The sequence below is a fragment of the Dicentrarchus labrax genome, unplaced genomic scaffold (assembly GCF_905237075.1).
Source record: "Dicentrarchus labrax unplaced genomic scaffold, dlabrax2021, whole genome shotgun sequence".
NCBI classification, from domain to species: domain Eukaryota; kingdom Metazoa; phylum Chordata; class Actinopteri; family Moronidae; genus Dicentrarchus; species Dicentrarchus labrax.
The window spans coordinates 11,642,170-11,667,486 of record NW_026136724.1 but is presented as its reverse complement, the minus strand read 5'-3'; the positions used below and the strand labels follow the sequence as shown (position 1 = coordinate 11,667,486).

Here is a 25,317-nt window from a genome sequence, read left to right as displayed (position 1 = left end):
CATTACACAGTATGCTTAAAAGTAAGGGTAGTTGTGGCTTTTCTTTTGCTAAGAGACCATTGAAAACCTTTTCAGCTTTTAATCTATTGATTTTATTCCACAGCTACAATAGCAATTGCTCATAATCAAACAAACAAAAAAAAACATTACTTGCTCTTGTCATTGTGTTTAGTTACATTTCCAGGTAACATCAAAACAGAAGGGGAAAAATAATGCAAAGGATGTGTAGGGAGGGTCCAGCCATCCAACCAGGTCATTACTGTCCAACCTAAATACTCGAGTCAGGTATCATAATTACTACAAAGCATAAACTCTGGTGAGATTTGATTGGTCCCTGCCTTGGTGCTACTTTTCCTTCCTCCTTCCTTCCTTTTCAATGCCTCTCATACCTGAAAAACCCAAGGGCACCGCCTTCATCAAAACTTCCTCTCTCTAAATTAGCCTCATTCTTTATTTACACAAATGGACAAACTGTTGCTGTAGTAGAGTAAATGGCAAGATAAATGAAAACCACAAGGTTACAATAAATAATAACAATACTAAGTCAAAAATGTATGTTCATACAAAATAAATACATGTATGAATATACTAGGAATACACATATATATGCAGTATATAGTTTATCCAGCACTGCACTGGATTATGAAAGCAGGTGGCAGATGTGACTGTATTCTGCAGCTATTTGTGTTATTTCAGTATTTTCACCCAGCAGGACACAGACCTCCACTTCACAGCTTGATTCATTAAGTTTTGGTATTTTTACAGCTAATTTTGTAAGAACATTACTCTGTTGTTATTATATTTTAAGCGGTAGGGTAAAATAAATGCTCCTCATTCTTTGTGTGTTCATACCGATCATATTTGCATATTCTCTGAGCAGCCATATTTTATTGTGCGGTTGTAGTCCTTTTTAATGTGGCATTTAACTATTCATGTCTCTATCATTTACCAGTAATCAAAGAAAGTGATGTCCCGAGTTTCCTCACACACACACACAGAATAAGATACTTCACCCTGTTCCTGCAGACCTTTATGCTTTAACACACATACCTCTTCCATGCAAGTATTAGCATGCATACACACACACACAGCAAGCATAACCCTATTGTGCTGTTATGTGTGCACGCTCACACACTCGGCGACACAATGACACATCCAACGGGCATCGCATGACATGACCAATCACCAGGACTGCAGTAAGATGCCTTTTGGCACTTTCTGAATAGTACCCCTGAAAAGGAAAGTGGAGGAGTGCCATTTCAGCCATTAGATGAAATGCCTTGACGTGGTAGGGGCAGGGGAAGGGGCTTGTGTGTATAAAATTGTGGCCCCACAATGGGCAATTCTTCAGGGGCATCCATTTTTCAGAATCAAACGCCATTACAATAATGGGTCAGGGCTTTTAAAGGTACATCCCATCTGATGGCTAAAATGTTTCTGGTATTTCCTTTCTCTTTTTGACCCATTCTCCAACTTTATGTGTGTGTGTGTGTGTGTGTGTGTGTGTGTGTGTGTGTGTGTGTGTGTGTGTGTGTGTGTGTGTGTGTGTGTGTGTGTGTATGTGTGTGTGTGTGTGTGTGTGTAGGAGGTTAAAAGTGGTTTAAGATGCAGGTGAAGATGAAGACACAATATTAATATATATATATATATATATACACACACATTTTATATATATATATACACACACACATTATATATATATATATATGTCCATGTGCTTGCAAATAGATATGTACACACACAATGCCTCATCTCACAAAAATGTATATATGTACAGACACATCTGTCCACACACAGGCATAAGTATGAGTTTCCAGGTTGAACCAAAGTGCGTCACAGCCCTCTGGGCTTTGAGCGAAGCACTAATGGGAAATATAGCTGCATGGCATCGTGGGGCAAGTTTGTGCATTTTTACAGAGAGAGGAACTTGACAAAGCAAAGTCCACTGCCGTTCTTTTTTTTACACTTTGAGCAACCAAGGTGCATTACAGAGAAGGGGAACCCACAGAGTCCAATTGATTGCTGCGAAATACAAAGAGACACCACACTTTTATCAGTGGCTATTCCTCTCTACCTTTGGTCTGCAGCTTAAAAAGCTTGGCGTTCCCTTAAACTTCTGTAAAGCTGTGGAACAGCTTTAGGATCAATAGTTCTGAATATCACAAGAAGGTCACTATAAAATGTTTCTATGGTTACCGAAATATGCATGTGCAACAAAAGCACCCATTTAAATTTAATTATTTACTACGCTGATTGGCCTCACTTCATCTATAATAAGCAGCTCGGCCTTAGCCTCAGAGCTTGTTATAACCATCTTAACAGTGAACTACCATAATGTTGACTTTCATACTAATTTACATGAAAAGGCAAACATTAAACCTTTGTTGCAGTAGTACGCAGATGGTAATTGAGAAAAAATTAATTTGCAAGCTATAACAGATTGCTCATCTCTTTTGATGAATACATACAGTTCCTCAAGATAGAGGAAATAATGATCACTGGAAGTGTGTGTGAAGAAAAAAAGAAAGTCATGTTTTAGTAAACCTGCACTTTTATCACAGTATAAAAGTATTAAGCATCCTCTAACTTTAATTAAAGTGATTCTCAATTCAGTGATTTTATTTGCCGTGGTTTAATCTAAAACCATTTGCAGATTGTTATCTCTTGCTAAGATAACATAAGAGTATGATGTTGCTGACATATTATACAAGTGCTAATAAAATTCAAAGGCATGTATTTACAGGGACATCATTAAACAGAGCTGGTCCTAAAAAGGGCATTAAAAACTTCAATAACATCCAATACCTTGATTCTCTTGTCTGTGGAACAATCTGGTTGTACTCCAGTTTTGTGCCCACACTGTGTTTGAATAGGCCATAATTATTTTGAATTGGTTGTATTGAAAGTCTATTAACAACAAAAGGTCCATTTGCTAATGTAATAAATGATGCCCATCGTGCTTTTATTCTCATGTCTCAGTCATTGGCAGTCATAATAGTAGCTAATCTTCAAACAGTACAACATGTGCTATCCTTCCTCCAGGATCCAAGCCACAAGCTGTGAGAATTGTTTTACACTCAGTAGGGTTTCCACCCTGCTCTAGACCTGCGTGGCATTTTTTTTTATTTTTTTGCAGGAATCTTGGCCATGTGAACTGATTCTTGCACAAAGCAAATGTCTGTCTTTTGAATCATACTGCAAAGGCACACTCGTGAGAAACAAAACTGTCCCTGCCAAGCTGGAGATCTGCTCAATATGGTCATGTATCCTTGTTGAAAGTCCCTCCAGGAGAAGAGGTTTTTTCTTTCTTTTTTGTCACATTTTCAGCCAATCCATGTTGAACTTGAGAAACTGTTTTTTTTCCTTTGCTAAAATGTAAGTGTTAATGGTGCTTTGAACTGAATCAGTCACAAACCTAATCCCCATGTACTGAAATCATAAAATCAATCACCTGCCCTGCTGGCCAAGCTAATTAAAAGAGGGTTTCCCTTTTAAACAACACAGTCCACAAGTATAACTAGCTTTAAATCCTACTCTAGGATATTCTCTATAGTCCATAGATTCATTTGTTTCAGATAGCAAAATGTTCTGCAGATGTCAATTTGATAAAGTCAGATGTTTTAAATCAATTCACAAAGAACCTTTTCCTTATTAGAGGTGAATTTAGGAATTTATATGATATCATTTTCTATTTGTATTTACTCTGAATTCATTTTCCTCTCAGTCCCCCTTTAACTCTCTACTCTTCCTCCTTTTCTGGCTTTTTTAAACAATAGACTTCCTATCATCAAGACAAGTTGGTTTAATATTCTACCTCATTCCAACATATACAGCAGACTCATTTAAGTCACTCACTTTTTCATCTAACTCAGTTGTGTTTGCCAACTTGACTTCTTTTTCATTTGCTTCACTGTTTTAGGTGAGATGAACTGGGAAACAGTTTTATTCATCATGTCTGTAAATTGTTTCCCTTTCCTGGTGTTTTCTATTATATGGTGTAGAAATTTAAACCCAAAGTCAGTTGTTTTGGAGTTTTTAAAGGCCAATACTGACATATTTGCAATAAAACTGCAGCTCTGTGTTAATATTAATTGTCTTTGATTTGGACCATATCTATGCCCAAAAGAATCCTCCATTTCACCAAGAATTTTACGGTTGGCCGGGTAGAAAAGCCTTTGACGCAGAGAGTAGACCATGGATTAACAGTCTCCAATGAAAATGAGCTGTATTGAATTCCACATTGATCAAAGAGCTCTTGCAAGCAAGACTCAGATTTCAAAAGGTTTGGGCACATTTATCCCACCTTGAAGACCACTATTGATGTTTGGCACAGAATATCTGGTAATGAGCGATTTTCAGATGGTTTTCTGAAATGCTAAAAAATTCATCTGAGCCACCCTGATCATTCCAAACCATTTTCATTTTGGCGAGTTAAAAGTTCGATCAATAAATTATATATAAGAAGGAGAAAATAACCTTGAAAAAACTGGTTTTTGGGTTTGTTTTGGCACATGATGTGAAGGAGAGGCTGGTTAAAATTTGACCGGCATTATCTTCTGTGTCTTCTGAAACACATACAAACAGTAACATGAAATAGAGTTTAGGGAGAGCTCACACCAGGTGAAAGTGACAAACACACAGATAAAAATGTTAATGTCTCTTCTGTATATGTCTGATACAAATTAATTTCACAATTGATTTGATAAACTTTAACTGTAAAATAAAAGATAGCATTGTCGTGACCACCTACATGACATAGACTCAGTGATTAAGGCAATATTCATTACTTTTACACCAATTAGTAATTAACAAGAAGACAAAAAGTTTATAGCCACACGGCTCTGTGGAGCTGTAGTTGAGTACAGCAGTGCTTTGAGCTCAACGCTAATGTCTGCATTCTAACAAGCTCACAATGACAGTGTTAACAAGGCTAACATGTGTGGGAGGTAGGGATTGATTACCATCTTACTAGCATGTTAGCATGCTTATCTTAGCAAAATATTACACAAAGTACATGTGAGGCGGATGGAAATGTCATTAGTTTTGCAGGTATTTTAGTCATAAACGCAAGCATTGAACATTGAACACATTGAATATCTGACCAGATGATGGTCCTAAATGAAATGTCAGAGGTCACCAATTTATCATCCTGAATAGGACATGACAGTGTTTCCAAAATCTGTGCCAGTCCATCAAGTAGATGTTAAATTATGACCTACAGGTGGTGGTAGAGGAAAAGTCAGGCAATCACAGAAGTCATTAGGCTTCATCCTCTGGGGACCTTTAATGTCTGTACAAAATGTCATGGCAAACCATCAAATAGTTGCTGGGATATTTCAGTCCGGACCAAACTAGTCAACCAACAGACCCACATTGCCATCCATAGAGCCATTTGGCTAACATGACATGTTTAAATAAAATAAGATGCTATTATACAGACTATTACCGTCTTGTTACAGTTTGGAAGAACCTCCCATCCCAGTGGCGGATGATATGTTTTAATATCTGCCATCCAAATTTTAATAAAAGCTCAACCTAACCCAAACTGCTTCAAGGGCTTTTCTACAAAGTCCTGCTAATATGCAATTTGACACAATCTTTCATATGTCAAAATCAGATACCCCTGGCTAATTCTTTCTCTCTGTCTCATTAACCTCCTCCTCCTTACTCCTCTCCTCTGCTGTTCCATTCTTCAAAACTGTAAGGAGAAAGTTCAGGTCAGCACCAGCAACAACAGCAAAGTCACCCATTGTTCAGAGACAAAGGGCTGTGACAAATCACTGACAAAACCTTGTGTGTATTGCACTCCCAAGTACAATAGAGGACAAGATTGTGTGTCAGCTTCATTTCCACTGTCAAGGCTCTCTCTGGCAGAGCGCAGTCTGAAAAGCAATTACGTTCATCAGGGAGACAGACGCGTGATTTGAAATTAATTCCTATTGTCAAGCAAATGGTGGGGAAAGGTTTTTTTTTTTCCTCGTCGGATTGACTCATTGAGACACAGAGTCCGCAGACACACTTCAAAATCAGTCATATTTTTTCGGAAGTTCCTTACCCTCTATCCAAATTCTTTATCCTCTCTATCATCCATTCATATTACCGCACTTGTGCCATCAGCTTTTCAACAGAGATTCTATAGAAATTTGAGATACATTTAAACTTTGTCAGTGGATAGTCAGATAATTTCTTCAGTTTTTTTTCATAGGCAACCAGCACATCTGGATGACAGACAACTGATATGAGTGGGTGATTTTTTCAGTATTAACCACCAAATGTAATGTGTTTGTATTTTAAAGATGCAGCTATTTATAGCATCTACTAAGAGAGATGAGTCAACCCTGAAGATGACATGCATATAAACTGATCACACTAGAACTGACTTACTTAAAAAATAAATCTATCAACACGGATTGGGTAAACCTTCACCACCCACAGGGTCTAATGACTACTAACTTTTGAGATATTTTATTCTGAAAATTATTAGATTTGACGTGCTTAGTTTAAAATACTGTCTACCATGTCTGATATCTGTCCACCACACATGATTGGCACCAGTCACTTTTTTTGTTGAAATCAATGCAGTGCAGCATTTGCTTGATTACCTACCATGACTTTAAGTTTATGCTGCTCTGTGCTCATGACAAGATAGTCAGAGGTCAGAGGACAACACGAGTGACCCCAAAATTTCGAAAATAAAAGTGTCAGAGAGAATGTAAGGCATAAAAACTGCATAAGTGCCAAATGAGATCACTATGCACTCTATTTCACACGTTACAGTTACAAAGTGAAGCCTAATCCCAAAATGCACATGTACACACTCTTTTTTGGGGAATCAGATGAACAAATTTTTTACACACAAATTTAAGGGTGAATATTCATGAGCGAGACCAATGTTTAAAGGCTGTAAATATTACCTGAGAGAGTCAGGTGTGTTTTGCGTGGATGAGAAACCCATTTTCAAAGGCACGTTTTAAAGGGGTAACAATAATCCAGCTAAATCAGATTTCCGCAAAAGCTGGATGTGAACCGAAAGCATGTGTTAATGCCTGACACAGAACAGGCCTCTTAAAGCACCTGCTCCTCCTGTACGGTTCCCTTATCACAGCTTAGCTTGCCAGCAAATTTTTATACAGCCACATGCTTCAGCAGATGTTAACCACATGTAGCAAGCTCTAATCAGAGGCTAAGCATGCTACCATGTAGTGAGCTATAAACCGGGAGTTCTCTTCTCCTTTCCCTCCCTCTGCCATCACCTTGTTTTCATCCTCTTCCAAAGAGCATTAAGCCACATTGACAGCTATAAACAGAGGGACGTCAGAGTAACAGATTTTATATATCTTTGTAACCAGAAATCCTTTCCATGTGTAATCTTTTATCCTGCCTTTCGCTACCTTTTATCTCATTTCCAGTTATCCTCCTGCTTCTCCACACCCTCCCTCCGCCTTTCCTCCCTCTCCTCCTCATGAAATTATAGTTCCCTATTCCTCTGCTTCTCTTCACAGGATTTAGGGTAGCCATCTTCTACCAAGCCATGTGCCAGATGCTAACACCATGCAGGCAGCACAGTAGCTATTAACAGCTGTGAGTCAACTCAGCAGCTGCTTTTATAGGTGTTAGCCACAGCCTCGTCACCCTTGCACCTCATAATCTTGTCAACATGTGACCTTAGAGTCGTGTAGATAATCTGCCCCTCAGCGACAGATGTCCTGTTATGATAAGAGAAAAGAAGGACATGGGATTATAGTGTTATCTACTGCTGCTCCTCTGAATGCAGGTATTAACTTTAGGAAAAAGTGCATCACTGGATGGATGAGTTTCCACTGGGAGCTGACATTTATGCACATACAGTGGGTTACATACTATTAAGCAATATCCAAAGTAACATTTGGGAAATTGGGATAAATGCGTTCCTATCTTTGTTGAAAGTATATTCATACAATGCAAGGATCGAGCAACGTACACCCGCCTATTTCCAGTCATATGTAGCTGAAGTACAAACTCAGAGAGCAGCACAAATTTGGTGTTAACTTTTCTCTGCATACAAACAGAGCTCTTAGCATTCCTTATTCACGAACATCTCCACATGAATATAAATAAAGAAGAGGTGTGCTAACCTATGTGCTGTTAGCAGATGGTGTTTTGAAAAGCCTCAGCATTTTGAAATGTAACAGTGCACAGCAATTAAAACTCTATTAATACAGGTAAATTGTGACCTGTAAACTAAAAATCTGTTGCACGTAAAAACAACTTGTTGGAAGTAGCTGTACTACTGCGTAAAAATTACTATTTCGTGGTAAGTTCATACATTTCATACCACGAAGCCTGGTCAAACATACACGGATCAGCCATAACATTATGACCACTGACAGGTGAAGAGAATAACACTCATGGCACCTATCAGTGGGTGGGATAGATTAGGCAGCAAGTGAACATTTTGTCCTCAAAGTTGAAGCAGGAAGCTGGAAAAATGGGCAGCGTGAGGATTTGAGCGACTTTGACAAGGAACAAATTGTGATGGCTAAATGACTGGGTCAGAGCTTTTTCAAAACAGCAGCTCTTGTGGGGTGTTCCCAGTCTGCAGTGGTCAGTACCTATCAAAAGTGGTTCAAGGAAGGAAAAGCCTTGAACTGGTAACAGGGTCATGCGTGGCCAAGGCTAACTGATACACGTGGGGAGTTAAGGTTGGCCCGTTTGCTTCGATCCAATAGACGAGCTACTGTAGCTCAAAATACTGAAAAAATTGGTTTTGCTGCTGATTCTAGTAGAACGGTGTCAGAACACACAGTGCATTGCCATTTGTTGCATATGGGGCTGCATAACATAATAACACATTGTTAAGGCTGATCAGTGTAAGTCAATGTATGTTATATAATTTTAAGGAATGGGGATATAAGTAAAATATATAAGAATAAGCAATGTTGTTATAGTTCAAATACCTATATATAGCAAAATCCTTGCATTTTTGAGTTTGATTTGGCAGAAATTAGCAATATGAAGAAAAGCTTTATTCCGGCTTGACTCTTCTCTGTGAGTTGGCTGTAAATGCCATTTGGACGTGTCTCACATCCTGTGAGTCAGGTTTCAAAGCTGGCAAACCTGAATCATCTTATTTTCACTGCACTTGTTCATACCACAGAAAACAGCGTGGAACAGCATATGTTCCTGCAGGGACACGATGCACATACACACACCCCTATTCTGACAGTCTGACAGTCACACACCAACACCGTATTCACCTCAGCTCCTCTTTATTCTAACTAAACAAGTCAATCATAAGGACTTCCAAACAAACTGCATGAGAGTTTAGCATTTAAACTTGACTGATTTGTTGATTTGATGAATCCCCCGTTGGTATATTACAGAAATCCATGAGGTGTAAGGCTAACAGGTGAATAACTAGTCTTAAATCTAATTTGTTGAGGGTTTGTATTAGCTACACCATTTATTCACTTAAATCCTTACAGAACTCATCGATTGTTACTCTGCAATTAATGTCATATATATATTTCTGTGGTGTTACACAATTATTTGTGTTGTTTTTTTAATTTTCTAATGCATCTTGTTTATAGTGTGTAACACTGTGAGCTCTTTGTTCAACAATTAACTCCCAATTTATCTATTTTAATTCTGCATCAGTAATCAGACTCACAAAAGTGGGAAAAGTGCCCACACCGGCACCAGCCAGCTGTATCTTCAACAGGCATGCAAACATCTGTAAGAACCAGGATCCGTATCACTGGTGAGTCTATTTAAGGTAATAGCTTCCTCTGGCACAGGCCATCTGACAGAGCTAATTACGATAAAGTCTCGGCTGGGAGGTTTTGCACGCTGCCTGAGAAACCTTAAACACAGAGAAACCGGCTGTTTTTCACTGTTTTCTTTCTTTGTTTTCCCTCTCAAATCACTCTTCCGTTCCTTAAGCACTCTTAACTCCCAAACGGAGGCCTTCCTCATTAAGGGGGTGGAAGCATTTCAGATTTCTCTTCCTCTTCCTCATCCTCAGCACGACAGTGTAGGAAGCTTGATTGACAGGTGAGACATTTCTGTCGTTGGCATCTCTCCCAGGTATCCCGTCTTCTCACCAGGGTATGTTTATACCTGCACACACACAAGCACTGGACTGACAGACATGATTGTGTGCACATTCACACAAATGGGAATGACGGAGAGTATAGACAACCACACACACACACACACACACAGCCACAGGGCTATTGATGCATTTACACGTCCCAAAAGACGATCTACGGAAAATGGGAACTGTGAGATGACGGGAAACTAAAAATATAATAGGCAGAGGGTTTGTGATATTGGTAAAGAATGTCCCTGTCATCGCTACAAATAACCAGAGCAACACATATCCATTATTCTCTGTCTAATTTAGAGTCTGTATTTGTATATGTGACAATGTTTCTGATGATGTGATGTCTTGGAGCTCCCAGTGTTCAGGGACAGACTGACGTACAATATCTGCAAATACTTCTGTGTTTATGACTCTGTGTGTGTGTGTGTGTGTGTGTCTGTGTGGATATGACTGTGCTGCCAGAGTGTGTGTTGAGCAGCGAGGAGAAAGTTTGAATTTGCTGCAGTGAAATCTGGAAGCTTTGAAATTAAACTTGTCCGATTGTGCACACTGACGCACACGCACACACACACACACACACACACACACAGTCACATAGTGTTGTACTAAATATAATGCGGAACTGGAAATAAGAAAATAAAAAATAAGAATCTTCATACTTTGGAAAAACAATTTTTGATTCTCCAGTGGCAGTAAATCCTATTAGCAATGAGACAGAGAAGAAAACAAAACAAAACTAAAATAAAACTAAATTGAAAATGCCTCCCCTTGGGCCAAATTGAGTAAAAATGATATCTGAATAAATGAATAAATTCAATACAAAAACAATCTTCCTATAAACTCCAGATTACATGGTTATCTGCTCAAGGTTTAGGATATGGAGGATGGTTATACAGTAAATCTGCATGGAGCAATACAATTCTATTATAGTGTTCGAGGAGAGAAGTAATTTAAACTCTGTTTAAACCCACCAACAGGTCATCATGAGGACCTCAGAGTTTTTGCCGTACTGTTGCAAAATTAGTTGGAAATGTATGAAACATTTATGTAAAGTTTTTAGAAGAATAGAAGATCAGGCGGAATGAAACACTGCCCAAATGATGTTCGTTAACGCCTGAACTACTGTCATGACTGAGTGACCGTAACAAGGAACAACAGGCCTGTCAAGCTTCGGGTTTCTCTGCATGTTGAGTTTAGGGCACTAGTAAAGTGATACTACGCTGCATTTAAACAGGTTTGAGTGGTGTTTTTTTTTCTTCAGCCTTTCCAGAACAAAACACACAAGAGTAAAAGTGACCATCATCCATGTCTCCAAAAAATCTAAGGCCACAGAATTTAATGGCTACAGACACATCTCCCTGACCTCTGTGGTATTAAAGTCATTTCAGCACCTTGTGCTGTACCACCTCAAAGCAGTTCACCTACAGAGCTAAAAAGGTCTGTAGACGATGCAGTAAACATTTCATCATCCAGCAACTGGACTCTCCTCAGGAGTGCTAGGACGAGATCTAGTTCTGCTCCTAGTACAAGGTCTGGCAAGAGGCAGCATGTGAAACTGGGAAAACACATCTCAGACTTTCCTTTCTCCTCTACTCTTCTCCCCGTACAGCTGCACATCCATTAATGAGTCCATCAAGCTTCTAAATTTTTTGGATGACACCTACCCTTATTGGGCTCATTTCTGGTCGGAATGAGTTTGCATATAGGTGGGAGACTGATGTTATGGTGACCTGGTTTAGTCAGAAAAACCAGGAGCTTAACGCTCTGAAGAACGTGGAGATGGTAGTGGATTTCAGGAAGAGACCTCCCCTTACCCTGTGTGACTCCTAAGTCGACACTGTGGAGTCCTTCCGCTGGCAGCTGAACATCATCATTTGCATTTCTATTACCATTTTAAACGTGCCAAGTTGTGCTAAGCCGCGCCCAACAAGGACCTTCCCTGGAGTGGGGCCAAAGCAGGGTCAACCTGCCTCCAAGAGGTATCTCACCAACTGCAGCCAACCCCTGATGAACTCCCCTTCTCCCCTTCAAAAAACAAGCATGTGTTCTGAGACCTATCTGCATAGGAGACCAGAGGGACAGATGTTTTTTACAAGTCTCTGAGTGTTCAGCTCTCAGTACTTTTGTAGTTTCTAACTGAATCTCAGTGGTTTGAAGTTTCTCTCCTGCGTCCCTGTTTGTACTTTCAGATATCTGCTTTATTCGATTGTTTCACGTTCGCTTCCAGCTGTGTAGGAGTCGTATTAAGTAGCTTCTGATGACAACCAAACACTTTTTTTGCTGCTTCATAATAAAAGTGTTAGAGAAACAAATAACCACAGACTTTGTTTGTGAAGAACTTATCAGAAATTAAATGTGTTTATCACTGGGGTGTAGTCTCTGCCTGTTAAGACACACCTTCAAGCCAGTATCATCACATTAACATAGTTGCATATATCTGTGCATCTCCATGTGTCTTTTTCTAGACATTGCACATATTCTTTATACTATGAATATTTTCACATTTATTCAAAAATGTTAACATTTCATTCAATTACTGTACATCTCTTTATACAATAGAATATATAATGGACATATTTTTATTGTAAATTTCTGTTTTATATTACTTTTTGTGGTACTCTGAAAAACAACTTCAAAATAAACCTGTTTGTGATTCTGAATATGGTGTAAGGAATGGATTAAACTGTGTTGCTCTGCTTAAACATAGGCAAAGAAGCTAAGTACTAACTTATAATACTAGGACTAACTAGCTGTTTGTGTATGATTTTATCCGTTAAGATAACGTTACTTGTGTGCAACTTTCTGTACTTTGTTTATTGCATCAAACTGTGGCAAGATCAGCCTGTCTGTCTATAGGATATTTATATTTAGTAACTGCTGAGGAAAGACTACAAGATTTACCATTCATTTCATTTTATGGTTGTTATAGGATGGTCATCTCAATCAACCTCAAAAGAGACTGCGTCCTGCTGAGACTGCCAGCAGAAAGCTTATTATATAACTCAAATTCTACAGTACTATTAAGTATTTCAGTCCTATTTAATGGTCAGTGTGATTCTGAGATGCTTGAGTAGTGCGACGCAGATCAGACATCTGGTCTGGATACCCTGGTGACAGCATCCACCAAGTCAATCAGCCCTGCTGCTTCGAAGCCTCAATTCTCCATCCACACAGACACAGTGGTGAACCATCTGTTTTTTTTCTTGCAACACTAACACACACACTCACACATTTACACACCCTTACTTCATGTGGGAATAGGTGTGATTTCGCAAAGAGAGCAGTTTTTCTTCAGCCACCCACTGTTTTCTGTTTCATTGGCCACACTGGCAACAGTCTGAGATTGGTAATTGAATTAGTGGGCTGGAGACACATGGATTATTGCCTCTATTGGAAAGCCTATCTTGCAAACTGCCAACAGTACAGTTTTCAGTTGAAATGATCGAATAGTGTCTAAACATTATAACAAAACTAAAATATAATGACTGAATCTTTTTAAAAATGTAAGATTTTTGTAAAAATACAGGAATAGTTTGTGTTTTCTCAGTTCTTAAGCCCAATGTCCAGCATTACAGGTTGTGTGGTGAGGCATGGCCCACAGCTCAGAGAAAGGTCATTAGGCGCTCTTTTACCTAACAAGGTCCCACAGGAACAAAGCCTAATCAGGTCACCTTTAAAAAGCCCATAACTCAAAGTTAAAGTCAGTGGAAGAAAAGGCCACAATTTGTTTCCTTTGTGTCCCACAATGCCTTGAATGTGGGTTGACCTAGGATAAGTTATGAATGTGTGCTTGATTCATTGTAATATTAAAATAATTTCATAGTCTGATTCCTAAAAATCTTCGTAATAGCATGCTGAGAACAAGTGTTACGCTCGTTTTAGGAAGTTTAATTGTATTTTAAGCAACCTTGAAATAGAAAGCCCAAATGAACTTAATGTGGATACAAAAGGTTTCCAGTTGATTGCTCCCACCAAATCAGGGCCAAATCCACACACAAAACTACTGAACTCTTCAAATCTGGCTCATAATTTATGGCATGTTCCATTCTGTTTTTAAGTGCAAACTCAATGAATTTGAATATCAAATTATCATGAATTGCTTAGAAGAAGTTACCATAATAAATCTTACTTTTTATTTACATAGATAGTCTTGTGAGTAATGGCAAGACATTAATCATCCTGCTGGTTTCCTGCACAGTGCGCACACAGTTTGGGTACTCTGTGTGCTGTATTAACACTCATGGTGAGCTGTACTGCACAGCTGAGTGTGCACTAATAACCTGATGCACCTTGACCTAAAATAACTCTACTCTGTATTTGCATACAGATAACATTTTTTGCATGTCAAAGTGGGTGTTTTAAATCAACTCAATGATTATAGGTATGTGCTTCAGTTGCTTCTTAAAATGAAATTTGATCATAGGAGGATTTCATATATAAGAACCCTGGAAATATATCGACCAGCACCTTCATCATGCCCTATTGTCAACATTTTCTTACCCTAATAAAGTGCCTATTAGTAAAATTAAATAAAAAATGTTTAATTATTGGTTTCTTCCACACCTGTGCTCTGTTACTTTTGTCAGTCTGATTCACTGCTAATTAATCACAACAAACCCACCCCGCACACAAACCAGCTGTATCACTCACTGCCTATGTGACAACGAGGTCAAAACATCCACCATCTGGTTTCTTTCAGGAAATACTGGATGACTCTCAGACAGATTTACATGTGTGATGACAAACAAGTGTCATAGGACGCAGCCCTGGATCCCTCAACACTTATCCATCTGATCGCATTTGTTAGACAGCTAATCCAACCTTTGTTTACATGAATCAATTCCATGACAGAAAACTGAAGTGTCTGACATCTGCTTCTGATGGGGGGGTTTTACACCCTTCCCCAGGGTGACTTCTGATGAGTGATGTGAAAACTCCAGAAGGTATGGATTATGGTCCGTGGTGATAGCGCTCACAAACAGATGAGAGTTGCTTAATCAAAATGCAACATTTGGCTGCACGATGATCTGATGCTACAGTTTATCAATATATTGGCACAAAATATTAATACAAAAAAAATCTGTTTTTGGTGAACATGGTAAACTATAACTACTATTATACCTGCTTATCTTCAGCATGTTCGCATTTTTACTGTTAGCCTTAGAGCATGCTTACATGACCTTCATTTGCTAACATGGCTTTAGAGTCTGGTCTTTTAACATCTTTGTGTGACAATGTCTGATACTTGCTTGCCAAAAAACTCAAATTGAATTAAAAAAAACGACTGATCCAGTTATTTTGCACAGTCTCCACTTCTCCCTTTATGTTTTTATGTCTTTTAAGCCTTCTACCTTGCCTAGCAATAGTTGCTCTACGCTGTTTAAACAGGCATGAGTACTCAGTTGTCATGGTATACACACAAGAACTACCGCTATTGTTCTCTAGCAACATATCTGTCTGTAAAAGTTAGCATTTGGCTTCTGAATAAGTTCCGTGGGGTTTAGGGTCATGAAACACGCTTCAAATCTTTCCTGAGCAGTTTCCAGTAAATAAGCAGGTAGGTGTTTAGTGTTTTGCTTAAGGACATTTGGGATTTGGCAGTTGAACACAGAATGCCAGCTGCAGAAATTGTAGCTGTGATTTTATGCTGATGGAACAAAGGCTTTTCCTCTGGGTTGGTATTTACTGTTTTGTCTATCCGTCAACCTTGTCATCAAGGGAGTATTTCATGGCATCCAGAAGAGACTGCAAACATAAGAACACAAAACAACATTCACATAATTTTACACCTTTTCTTCTGACATCTATGCGTAGGGCACACCATCCTTCCGTAAATGGTGTTATTTGTCGTTTCACTTTGCCTTCAGCATTATCGATTGTTCCTCTCCATCAAGAATGGATCCGCTGATGCAGTTGAGTGTTTCTTTCTTAGCTATCATGTATTTTTGAAGGCTGGGCATCTGGAGGATTGTTGCAGGTGTAGAGAGAGGGGAATTCTGTCCACTTTGCTCTAATATCTATCTTTTTCTCTCTCATTCACTCTTGCACTCTCCCTGCAGGCCTTCTTTCTGGCAGATATCTCCCATCAACATCGTGTCTGCTGGGAGATCACTGCACTGCAGAGGAATGGTTGAAGAGGAGGACAGAAGAGACCTAAGAGCATTTAATGGGAGGAAATGAAATAGAAAGAAAAATACAAATTGCAGTAGAATCAAACTCGGAAAGAGATCTTTTGGATATAACCAAGGGATTAGCTAAATTGTGGGATTTATGAGAGAAACAAAAAATGCTGGAGCAGCAAAAGGAACAATCCTACTGTGTTATCAGATCAGCACGTCTATACCTTTTGTGCAGAAATGTAAGTGTAACTGAAATACTACAATCAAACTAAATCTCACACATGATTATTGGTACTTGCCAAAACGTTAAATCCAAATCTTAAGCTTATTCATGTGTTATTGCCCATCTTAATGGTACGCCACTGCAAAGAGTTGAAAACACCAAATACCTGGGCCTATGGCTTGACTCTGAACTTTCATTTTTCAATATTAAATCATATTGGGAATAAACTTTGGTATTGTTTTCTTTACCATTCCAAAAACTGTGTTTCATTTACTGTTAGAAATAAGCTTGTGCTACAACTCATTTTACCAATATTGGATTATGCTGATGTTATACAGCAGGCTGCGCCCAAAGGTAATCTTCTTCGACTCAATATATTTTATAATAGACTATGCAGATTTGATCTTGGCCATCCTTTCATAAATACATATTGTATTATATGTGAAACTCTTAAAAGAAGAAAGCAACACTGTCTGCAGTTTATTTCTAAATGTATACATTTCAATTACCCTCATTATTTAAAGCAGTTTATGCTATCTTTCTCCTCTAACTGTCAAGTGAGACACTTACAGCTATTTCTTCTGTTCCTGCAGTGTCTAATGTTATAGCTAAGAAAGATTGATTAAGGATTTAAAGTTGCTTAAAGTTCAATTTTAGTGAAATAAAGGTCAGCATCAGGGAACACTTGTTTGTTATTTTCCCTACATAAATCCCATTCCTTCGACTTACTTTCACTCCTTATGTTTCCCCTGGTCATCCACGGTCCCCACACAGTTTGAGAAGCAGTGTTACAGATCACTTGTCCCATAATAACAACTGTATAACTTTATTATTTTATAAACAAATGAATGCTATAACTGACATTAATACTTTCATACTTTTCTACAATATATGAATGAATGATCCATTCTCATGTTCTGCTTGGGGTGAGATGGTAAAGGTGTGTTATTCTTAACAATAAATAATTTCTAAATAGTCAAAGATTAGATTTCAAAGCACTTGTTTTTTTATGCTCAGCTGTGCTTTGGTTTTATTACAGTGCTAAGAACAATGTTGAAAGCGGACTATTCTAAAGCCGTGCTAGGAGTGCTGCTTTGAGCTAAAGTTAATGACAATGCAACCATGCTATTTAATTAATGGTTACCATCTTAGCTGAGCATTTCTGCATGCCAACATTAACTTAACCACTAAACACAAAGTACAGCTAAAGCTAATGGGAATGTCATTAGTTTTAGTTAGTTTAAGTATTTAGTCATAAACAAAACTATTGGAGTCAGGGGATCCCCAAAGTTATTGTTCCTGAGAGGGACATGAATATACAGGATGTATCAAATTGAATGGTAATCCATCCAGTAGCTGTCAAGCCACTTCACTCAAAACCACACATCAACCTCATGGTAGCACTAGAGGAAAACTCAGGGGATCACCAAAGTAATTAGCATTCCTCCTCTGAGGTCCATGGAAACACAATTTTATGGCAATCTATGCAGCAGCTGACATATTTAAGTAGGACAGCCACACTACAATTATTAAAATCACACTAACTTTATGCAAGCATGATCACTAATCAACCAAGTATTGTATCTACATCTACATATAATAAGCATGATACGATATTGATTTATATGTGAAGCAATGCTGACGTTTGAATGGATGATGTATTGCCATAATCTGTCACTAAAACCTTTTGTCATCCATCAATTCTCCTACAGACCATTTAAGACCGAGTCACCCTCAAAACTATAAACGTACAAACGACCACCAATCTACACATTTGCAAAACATTCCTTTATTATAAATAAATCTCCTTTTTGTATAAAAACTGGCATGCTTCAACCATGGCATTTTACAGGTTCACAACCCAAGGCTACAACCCGGTTAGCCAAGACAGCAGGAGGAAACACACTCATCTCATTAAGCAAGGGCGATCCATCAGACAACGGTGAGACAAGAATGAAAAAATCGTCACAACCACAAAAATACTTACAAGTAGAGAATAACAACAAACATGTTTGAGTCTCATAGATTTTCTCTTACATTTCTCTTTTTAAATATCTTTTAAAATGTATTCTGTTAAATCTCTTCCCGGCCCCACCTTTTGCCCTTTTAGATATAATGTCTACATTGTTTCTGAGAGTTTTTTTTTTTCTTTTCATGATTCTTTTTTGTTTGTTTTATTTTTATTTTTTTTTGTAGGTTTTAATAGTTACTCTGTCCACCACAGTGTCCTATGGTACGTCACTTTTTTCATGTTGTGTCTTTTTTTTTTTTAAAACAGGTAAGTTCATGGTAGGACCAATGAGCTGTGAGCAGCGGGAAAGCAGGCACACTGACTGGCTGTTTATGTGGTCCCACCTGTCTGTGGTTTGATGTGGAACAATACAAAATGTCTCATGCTTGGATTCCATTGGGCGATCTGTCCGTCCGCTAATTCTTCGGCCAATCGGCTAAGAACGACGGCTCCTTCCTTCACTTGGCACTGCCCCGAGATACGCCCCCCTCTCCTGTCCAATCCCTTCCTTCATCTTCTGTGGTCCCTTCAAATGGCATGATTGCTGTAGCTGACATATGTCGTCTTAGTTGATGAAGCTGCGTGAATACGGAAAGGGTGGAAGGTGGAAGGAAGGTGGTGTGAGGTGCAAGGGATAGGAAAATTAAACAAAAATTAGAAAAAAAGAGCGGAAAGGGGAAAGATTGAATGAAAGAGAAGAGACAGATTGGTGGGGTGGAATGGAATGGGAAGAGGAAAGGAAGCAGGAGAGAAGAAAGAGCAGTTGAGAGCAGATTTTGCTACAGATGGTCACGTAACAGTGTCACATCTACAGTCCACCTGAGTTGTTGGGGCTTTTTGTCAAACCCATTATGTCTTGTGTCCCCTCAAGCGTTCCATGGTAAATGTCAATGTTTTTGCAGCAACCACAGGCCTCTAACTGCGCCATTGTTATACTCTGATGCTTTCATACAACTCTTTTATTGTTATTTTTTTTGGCCGTTCACTTGTTTCACCATCATACTGCTCGGATAATGGGAAAAGGTCCTTGATATAGTGCATGCAGACCTGAAAAACATCCAGATCTTTTAATTGATGTTTTCTGAAGAGCACTCTTAAACAAAATGTCATGTAGCAAAAAAGTAAAGATTCTTAAATTTGCTTTCTGCTCATCACTTTTAAATTATTTGTTGCTTGAACCATATGGTACTTATTAATTTGCAACCTTTTTGCAAAGTGAAGCATATGAGGAGATGACCAAGCAGTTTAACTATTGGCTAAATGAATGAACTGTGACCTGCTTCCTTCACTGATGCTAATAAAGTGCTGACAGGAAAACATGGTTTGCCTTCTCAGGTCTGAAACCTATTATACGCCCAGTTACAGTATTCACAGGCTGCACAGGAACACATGCACAGCAAGGCTGAGACATACATGTGTTTATGAGATTACAGATGACACTTGTACAAACACCACTTACACACGCAGCTATTGAGAGAAACACACACACACGAGCGAATCCATTTACATTGATGGAGACTCAAAAATATGCATGCACACATACACACTCACAGCTAACTATGCACATTCACACACGCACAGTCCTGTCATTTCATCTGCAGATTGCTGACACAGGAGAACCGGCACAACACAAAATAGAGCTTTGAAGTGGATGTCACAGTGCTTCACTGTCAAAGCTCGGAGAAAACGCACCATGCTATTTAAAAACTGTCAATGTTGCAGCTGTTTTGCCATGCAAAAAAAAAGTCAGGCGTGAAATTAATTTTTAAATTGAAATTAAACTTTTGCTTAATTTACGCAAAAAGCTGCATGTGAACTGTATATCTAAATGTACAGAAGGGAAAATATTTGTTTTGTTTGTACTAAGTATGGTGGGGGCACCAAAATAACCATATAATCATCAAACATAATAATCATAATGTAATATAGACGGCGCAGCTTTTTGGGGTTTTGTCACAACGCCTTGGCCAAATTAAAAGAAAAGAAAGTATGCTGAGAGGACCACATTTCACTGTCATTTATGGTTGCACTAGCTTTTCTGTCTCTCTCCTCTACAGGCCAGAGGGCAGGGCTCAGCTCCATACAAACATACAGACACACAGACAGCAAGAGAGCAGATGGCTCAGCAGAAAGGCCAAAGTAGAAAATGTAGAAAAGCGATATTCCACCTGCTTTTTCTGCAGTTGTTGTTACAACCACGGCATGCTAGTTAATCTTAAAGTGATTCAGGAACAAGCTTGTTTGGTTTGAAACCAATCTGACAGGACAGGAGGAAGGACTGATGCTGACTGATGTCTGTGTATTTGATGTCAGGAATATTATTTATTTTACTGACATTTTAGAATTATTTTCAGTGAGATATTACTGAGTTTATATAGTGAGTGTTGTAAGCGTTTTTGTTGCTGCTCTAGAATCCACATTTAGCTATATTTAGTTCGAGACATTCGTCCTGCTAATGCCCTTCATGTAAAAAACTACTACTGGAGTTTTAAAATAAATACTGAAATGATAATAGTAGAAAATTATGTGAAAATGCATAGTTTTTAGTCAACCTCCGCACCACAACCACAGCACCAGATATATATCTGCCAGATATATATATGAAATATATGTATATATGTGTATATATATACACACACACACACACACACACACACACACACACACACACACACACACACACACACACACACACACACACACACACACACACACACAGAGCACACATGCAACGTAACACAAATGATGGTAATCATAATAAATCCTGTGCTTTCTCTTCACTTGTATTCAGTTTTAACCTTTCTATATGTGTATGTGTGGTATTGTGAATGCATATTATATGTTTTTAGGTTGTCTCTTTAATTGTAAAAACTGTTAAGTATTGTAAATAACCTACTGTACATGTATATTGGATTTAATATTATTACATATTATTAAAACTTAAGCTCTCGTATACTGTAGTCTTGATCTCTTCACTATGTACTTAAGCTTTATGCTTCTGTGATAAAAATGGGTGTGATGATATAGTTTTATATAGTTTATTATATGTATAATTATAAAACGTTCGTGTTCTCTTACTCACTGTTGGTCTCCATGCTCTCACATAGTTCGGTCTTAACCTCTCCGTTGGGTCGGTCTCCTCCCTTCTGGGTCAGTTTCCCCGACATGGTGGCAGCTGTCACGATTGCCTGATCAGAAATCCATTGATTGGAAATAAAGACTGTTAGCATGGTACAAGTTCTGATTTATTTCCTTAGCTTAATGTTATTCCACACTGTGTATTGTTAAGATTTATTATCCTCATTTCATGTCGCATTAACATCAGTAAAATGATCAAATCAAACCGATTAAGATATGGACAATATGACCTATAACCTCACCTTGAAGCTGCGTTTTCGTTTGGGTACGTTCTGCTCAGGGTGGAAGAGGATGATGTAGACCTTGGGCATGTAGAGCATCCCCAGAGACACAGAGGCCGACAGGCTGAGAGAGATGGTCAGGGTGGTGGTTTGGATATACATCTAGGAGGAGGGAGACACAGACAGCGACAGAGTCATTTATCACATTTCAAGTTGTCAGAGATAGTCTGTGTAATCGTCCAACTACAGAATATGCCTGATGAGATAGAGAGGAGGAGTACAGATGGGACAAGGGGGGGGGAGACAGGAAGCAAAGGATGGTCTAACAAGAGCGAAATTAGCAGAAAATATGTGTAGTGACAGCCACAGTGACACACAGGCAGGTAGATCAAATGGTATAAGAAATGATGGCACCAATGAAGCTGCTTAATTGCCCGTGCGCTGCAGAGCTTGTCTCTTTGTCTAAGAATGGGAAATGATTCTTTTTTTTTGGCTAGCTGAAACAGCAGATGGGTGGGGTTTATTGCGAGTTGACAGTGAAAGAAATTACACTAAATTGACTTTCAGACGTGTTTGTCTGAGAGTCTGGATGAAGTTTGGCCTACATGAGACCTTACAGGAAGAGAAAAACTTATTTTTAACTGTTGGTTAACTACAGTTATTCTCAAATCTGTGCATTTCTGCATTTTTTCAGTTGAGAGTGAGTTGCATGACTCCAGTCGCATTGTCAAACAAACAGATGCTGTCCTGTATAGTGAACTAGATAGTGGACTGAAGGACAGATATGATGAGAGTTACAGGCAGGCAGGCAGTCAAAATTTTATGTACATGCTACTAAATTAAGACTTCATTAGACCACTTTCGATTCTGTCGAGTGAGTTGGAGGACAGCTATAATGAATATAATGTGTGTCAGGCAGACACACTTACACACACTGCAGTGGACCGAGCACTAGTCCTCAGGTCCTTAGTGAGTTTCAGAGAGTAGTTCGGAGGAGGAGGACAGACCTGACACAGCTGACAAGCTCTCAAGACATGGGGCTCATCAGGCAAGCACTGTCTGCGGTATATCAAGAGAGACAGACGGAGGAAGGAGGGGTGAGATGGATGGAAATATGGGTAAGAAGAGTAGCAATGGAAAAGGCGAAGCCTGGAAGGGAAAATAACAGAGAGGCATGGGGTGAGGAGGAAAAGAAACAAGAAACAAAAATTGATGTTATGGGATGGGGCAAGTGAGGGAGAGAGAGGAGGAATACGATTTGTGGAGACACTGATGAAGTGAGAAAGAGAGAAGACAGAAAGACAACAGTGGCCAACTATATTGTCAAAACGTGCACTGACTGAGGCAATGCTGGTAAGTACAGGCTGACAAGAAGAAGTAGAACAGAGAGAAAGTAAAGCTGCACTGTTAACTCTATAGTGACTAAACACCTTACATAGCCAGCTTCTGAAAATCACACTAGTGCTGCAGTTTTACTTAGTCATACTGTTAGATCCTCCACTGTTGACTCCATTTTCATTTACTGAATAGAAGAGCTTCTGTACAGAGGGCACATTTGTGACATACAGCACAAATAATTGAAAAAGTAATTCCTCTCTTATATATTACAATAGAGAGCTACCTAACAATGCAACAAAGCTTGCGTTTCTGGGGGTATAAATAATAAGACCAACACAGTCAGTGGGTGAAGTTGGGACAAAACTACCAGGCAGAGCATGCTTTTAATTTGCCAATTTAATTCAGAATTCATTGTAGGCTGTAAACGCTGTAAATATGCCTCTAAAATAGTTTCATTTAGAGGGTACATTTATTAAAAAATTGGAAATGGACATTATAAAAATTAAAGAGGATATGACCTCAGGATTCTCAATCAGAAGTAACAGCCCTGAGCTGCCCTGGTATGAATATGTTTAACCAGACTAGAAATTCATAGTTTTATGTTCCAAATGCAGAAAAAAAAAAAAGTGACGATACACAAGCACTTCTGTACCTATGAGGATTTGGCACATTCCCAGGCCCCCACCGCTGAACCCATCAACATGTCGAACCCCCAACCATTCCAATATCTTTAACCGTCTCCTAATTCTTACCTTGACACTAAACCCAAGCCTTAACCCCCAAACAGGCTTTTTTTTTTTGAAGGAGACCAAATATCATCCCTTTCCAAAAATATCCTTGCCCTCGTCTCAAACTTAAATTGGTCCTCACAAACGCAGAGGAAGGAGAACGCGCACGCACACCTGCCTGAAGGTTTAAGTTGATAACACTGACAGTAGCCAAAGGGAAAGGGGAGTGCACAGCCAATAAACTGGAGGCAAATCCACACACACACAGAGATATATAAACCCATAAGAACAAAATCAAGTGTATAAGGTGTGTTGCATTTAACTACTTTGATTTAAACATACATGCAGTATACAGAAAGTGTGTATAAGCTTTACGTGGACATTGTTTTGAAATTTTCTTCTTTGATTTTCTTTTTTTTCTGGATGATATTCCTGTGGTGGCATCACAGGTTAAAGAGCTCTGCCTGCAGCTCCCCCACAGGCTCTGATAGCAGTTTAGACTCCACTCCTACCCGCCGTCTTTCACCTCAACCACAAGATCACACACAAACAAACACACACCAAACCAGGCACTAACACAGAAGTGAGTTTCGCAGTTGTTTGAGACAGATCACCAATTAAGCAAGTGGAAAAAGATTGTGAGCGAGGGAAAGGAAGAGAGAATTAGTGGATTTAGTCACACTTTGCCATATTGTTTCTGTCTTATATTTCCTGCCAACAAATTGCACTCAATTGAATTGCACTGATACAGGGATCAGTGAAGTGGCTGTATCAGAGAAGAACAGATGGAGACTGTTTACAGTAGGTAGAGACAGGAATGAAACTGAGATGGAGGGGGAAAAAAAGGTAGAAAGAAGAGTTGATGAAGAAAAGAATAAAAATGGAATAACCTACAGGAAAAAAGAGAAAAGGACAGGGTAGGAGAGATTCCCTTAAGCAGTGAACTTGCTCTTATCAAAACAGCACTGAGTTTGCTGATAGCGGCTTCCATTACATCTAGCCTTTGGTCCAAAGTTGTGGCTTCCAGCTGTTATTTACACAAAAGGCACACATGTACGCGCACACACAGAAAACTGGAACTGTCCTCCTCCACCCTGCTGTCCACAGCTGATAATGGCAAAAAAAATGTGTGCATCGGAAGAGCGCTCTATTATCCCAAAAGTCACACTCAGAAAGTAGATGATTAGCTACGGATGGCTGCATACAATGTGTTCCCTTAAGGTTTAAAACATTTACAGACGGAGACTCTCTGGTCCGTGATAGGAAGAGATTTAGAAAGAGGAACGGAGCGATGGCGGATGTGCTTTTAACACCTGGGGAGAGAAAAAGGAATAGAGGAAGAGCAGAAAATGTACACTAGATTCTGTATACAAATACTTGGATTATACCTATTTACGATTACTTTTAGTCTTAAGGTTAAAGAAAGTGATGCTTCAGCTAAACTGTTGGTAAGTG

General features: G+C 38.9%; 1 protein-coding gene across 7 annotated transcripts in view; it reads right to left on the bottom strand.

Moving 5' to 3' along the window:
• grm8a (glutamate receptor, metabotropic 8a) overlaps positions 1-25,317 on the bottom strand; it is a 444,440-nt gene that overhangs the window by 210,967 nt on the left and 208,156 nt on the right. For 4 of the 7 annotated variants that reach the window (XM_051393028.1, XM_051393027.1, XM_051393030.1 and 1 more), the window contains exons 12-13: positions 21,818-21,958; positions 21,520-21,625 (exon numbers count right to left, since the gene is read on the bottom strand). In XM_051393028.1, coding sequence (XP_051248988.1) covers positions 21,520-21,625; positions 21,818-21,958 — 247 coding nt within the window. Of the gene's footprint in view, positions 1-18,193; positions 19,016-21,515; positions 21,626-21,817; positions 21,959-25,317 lie in introns of those variants that run through there. The other 3 variants (XM_051393031.1, XM_051393032.1, XR_007882612.1) reach the window with 3 other exon arrangements.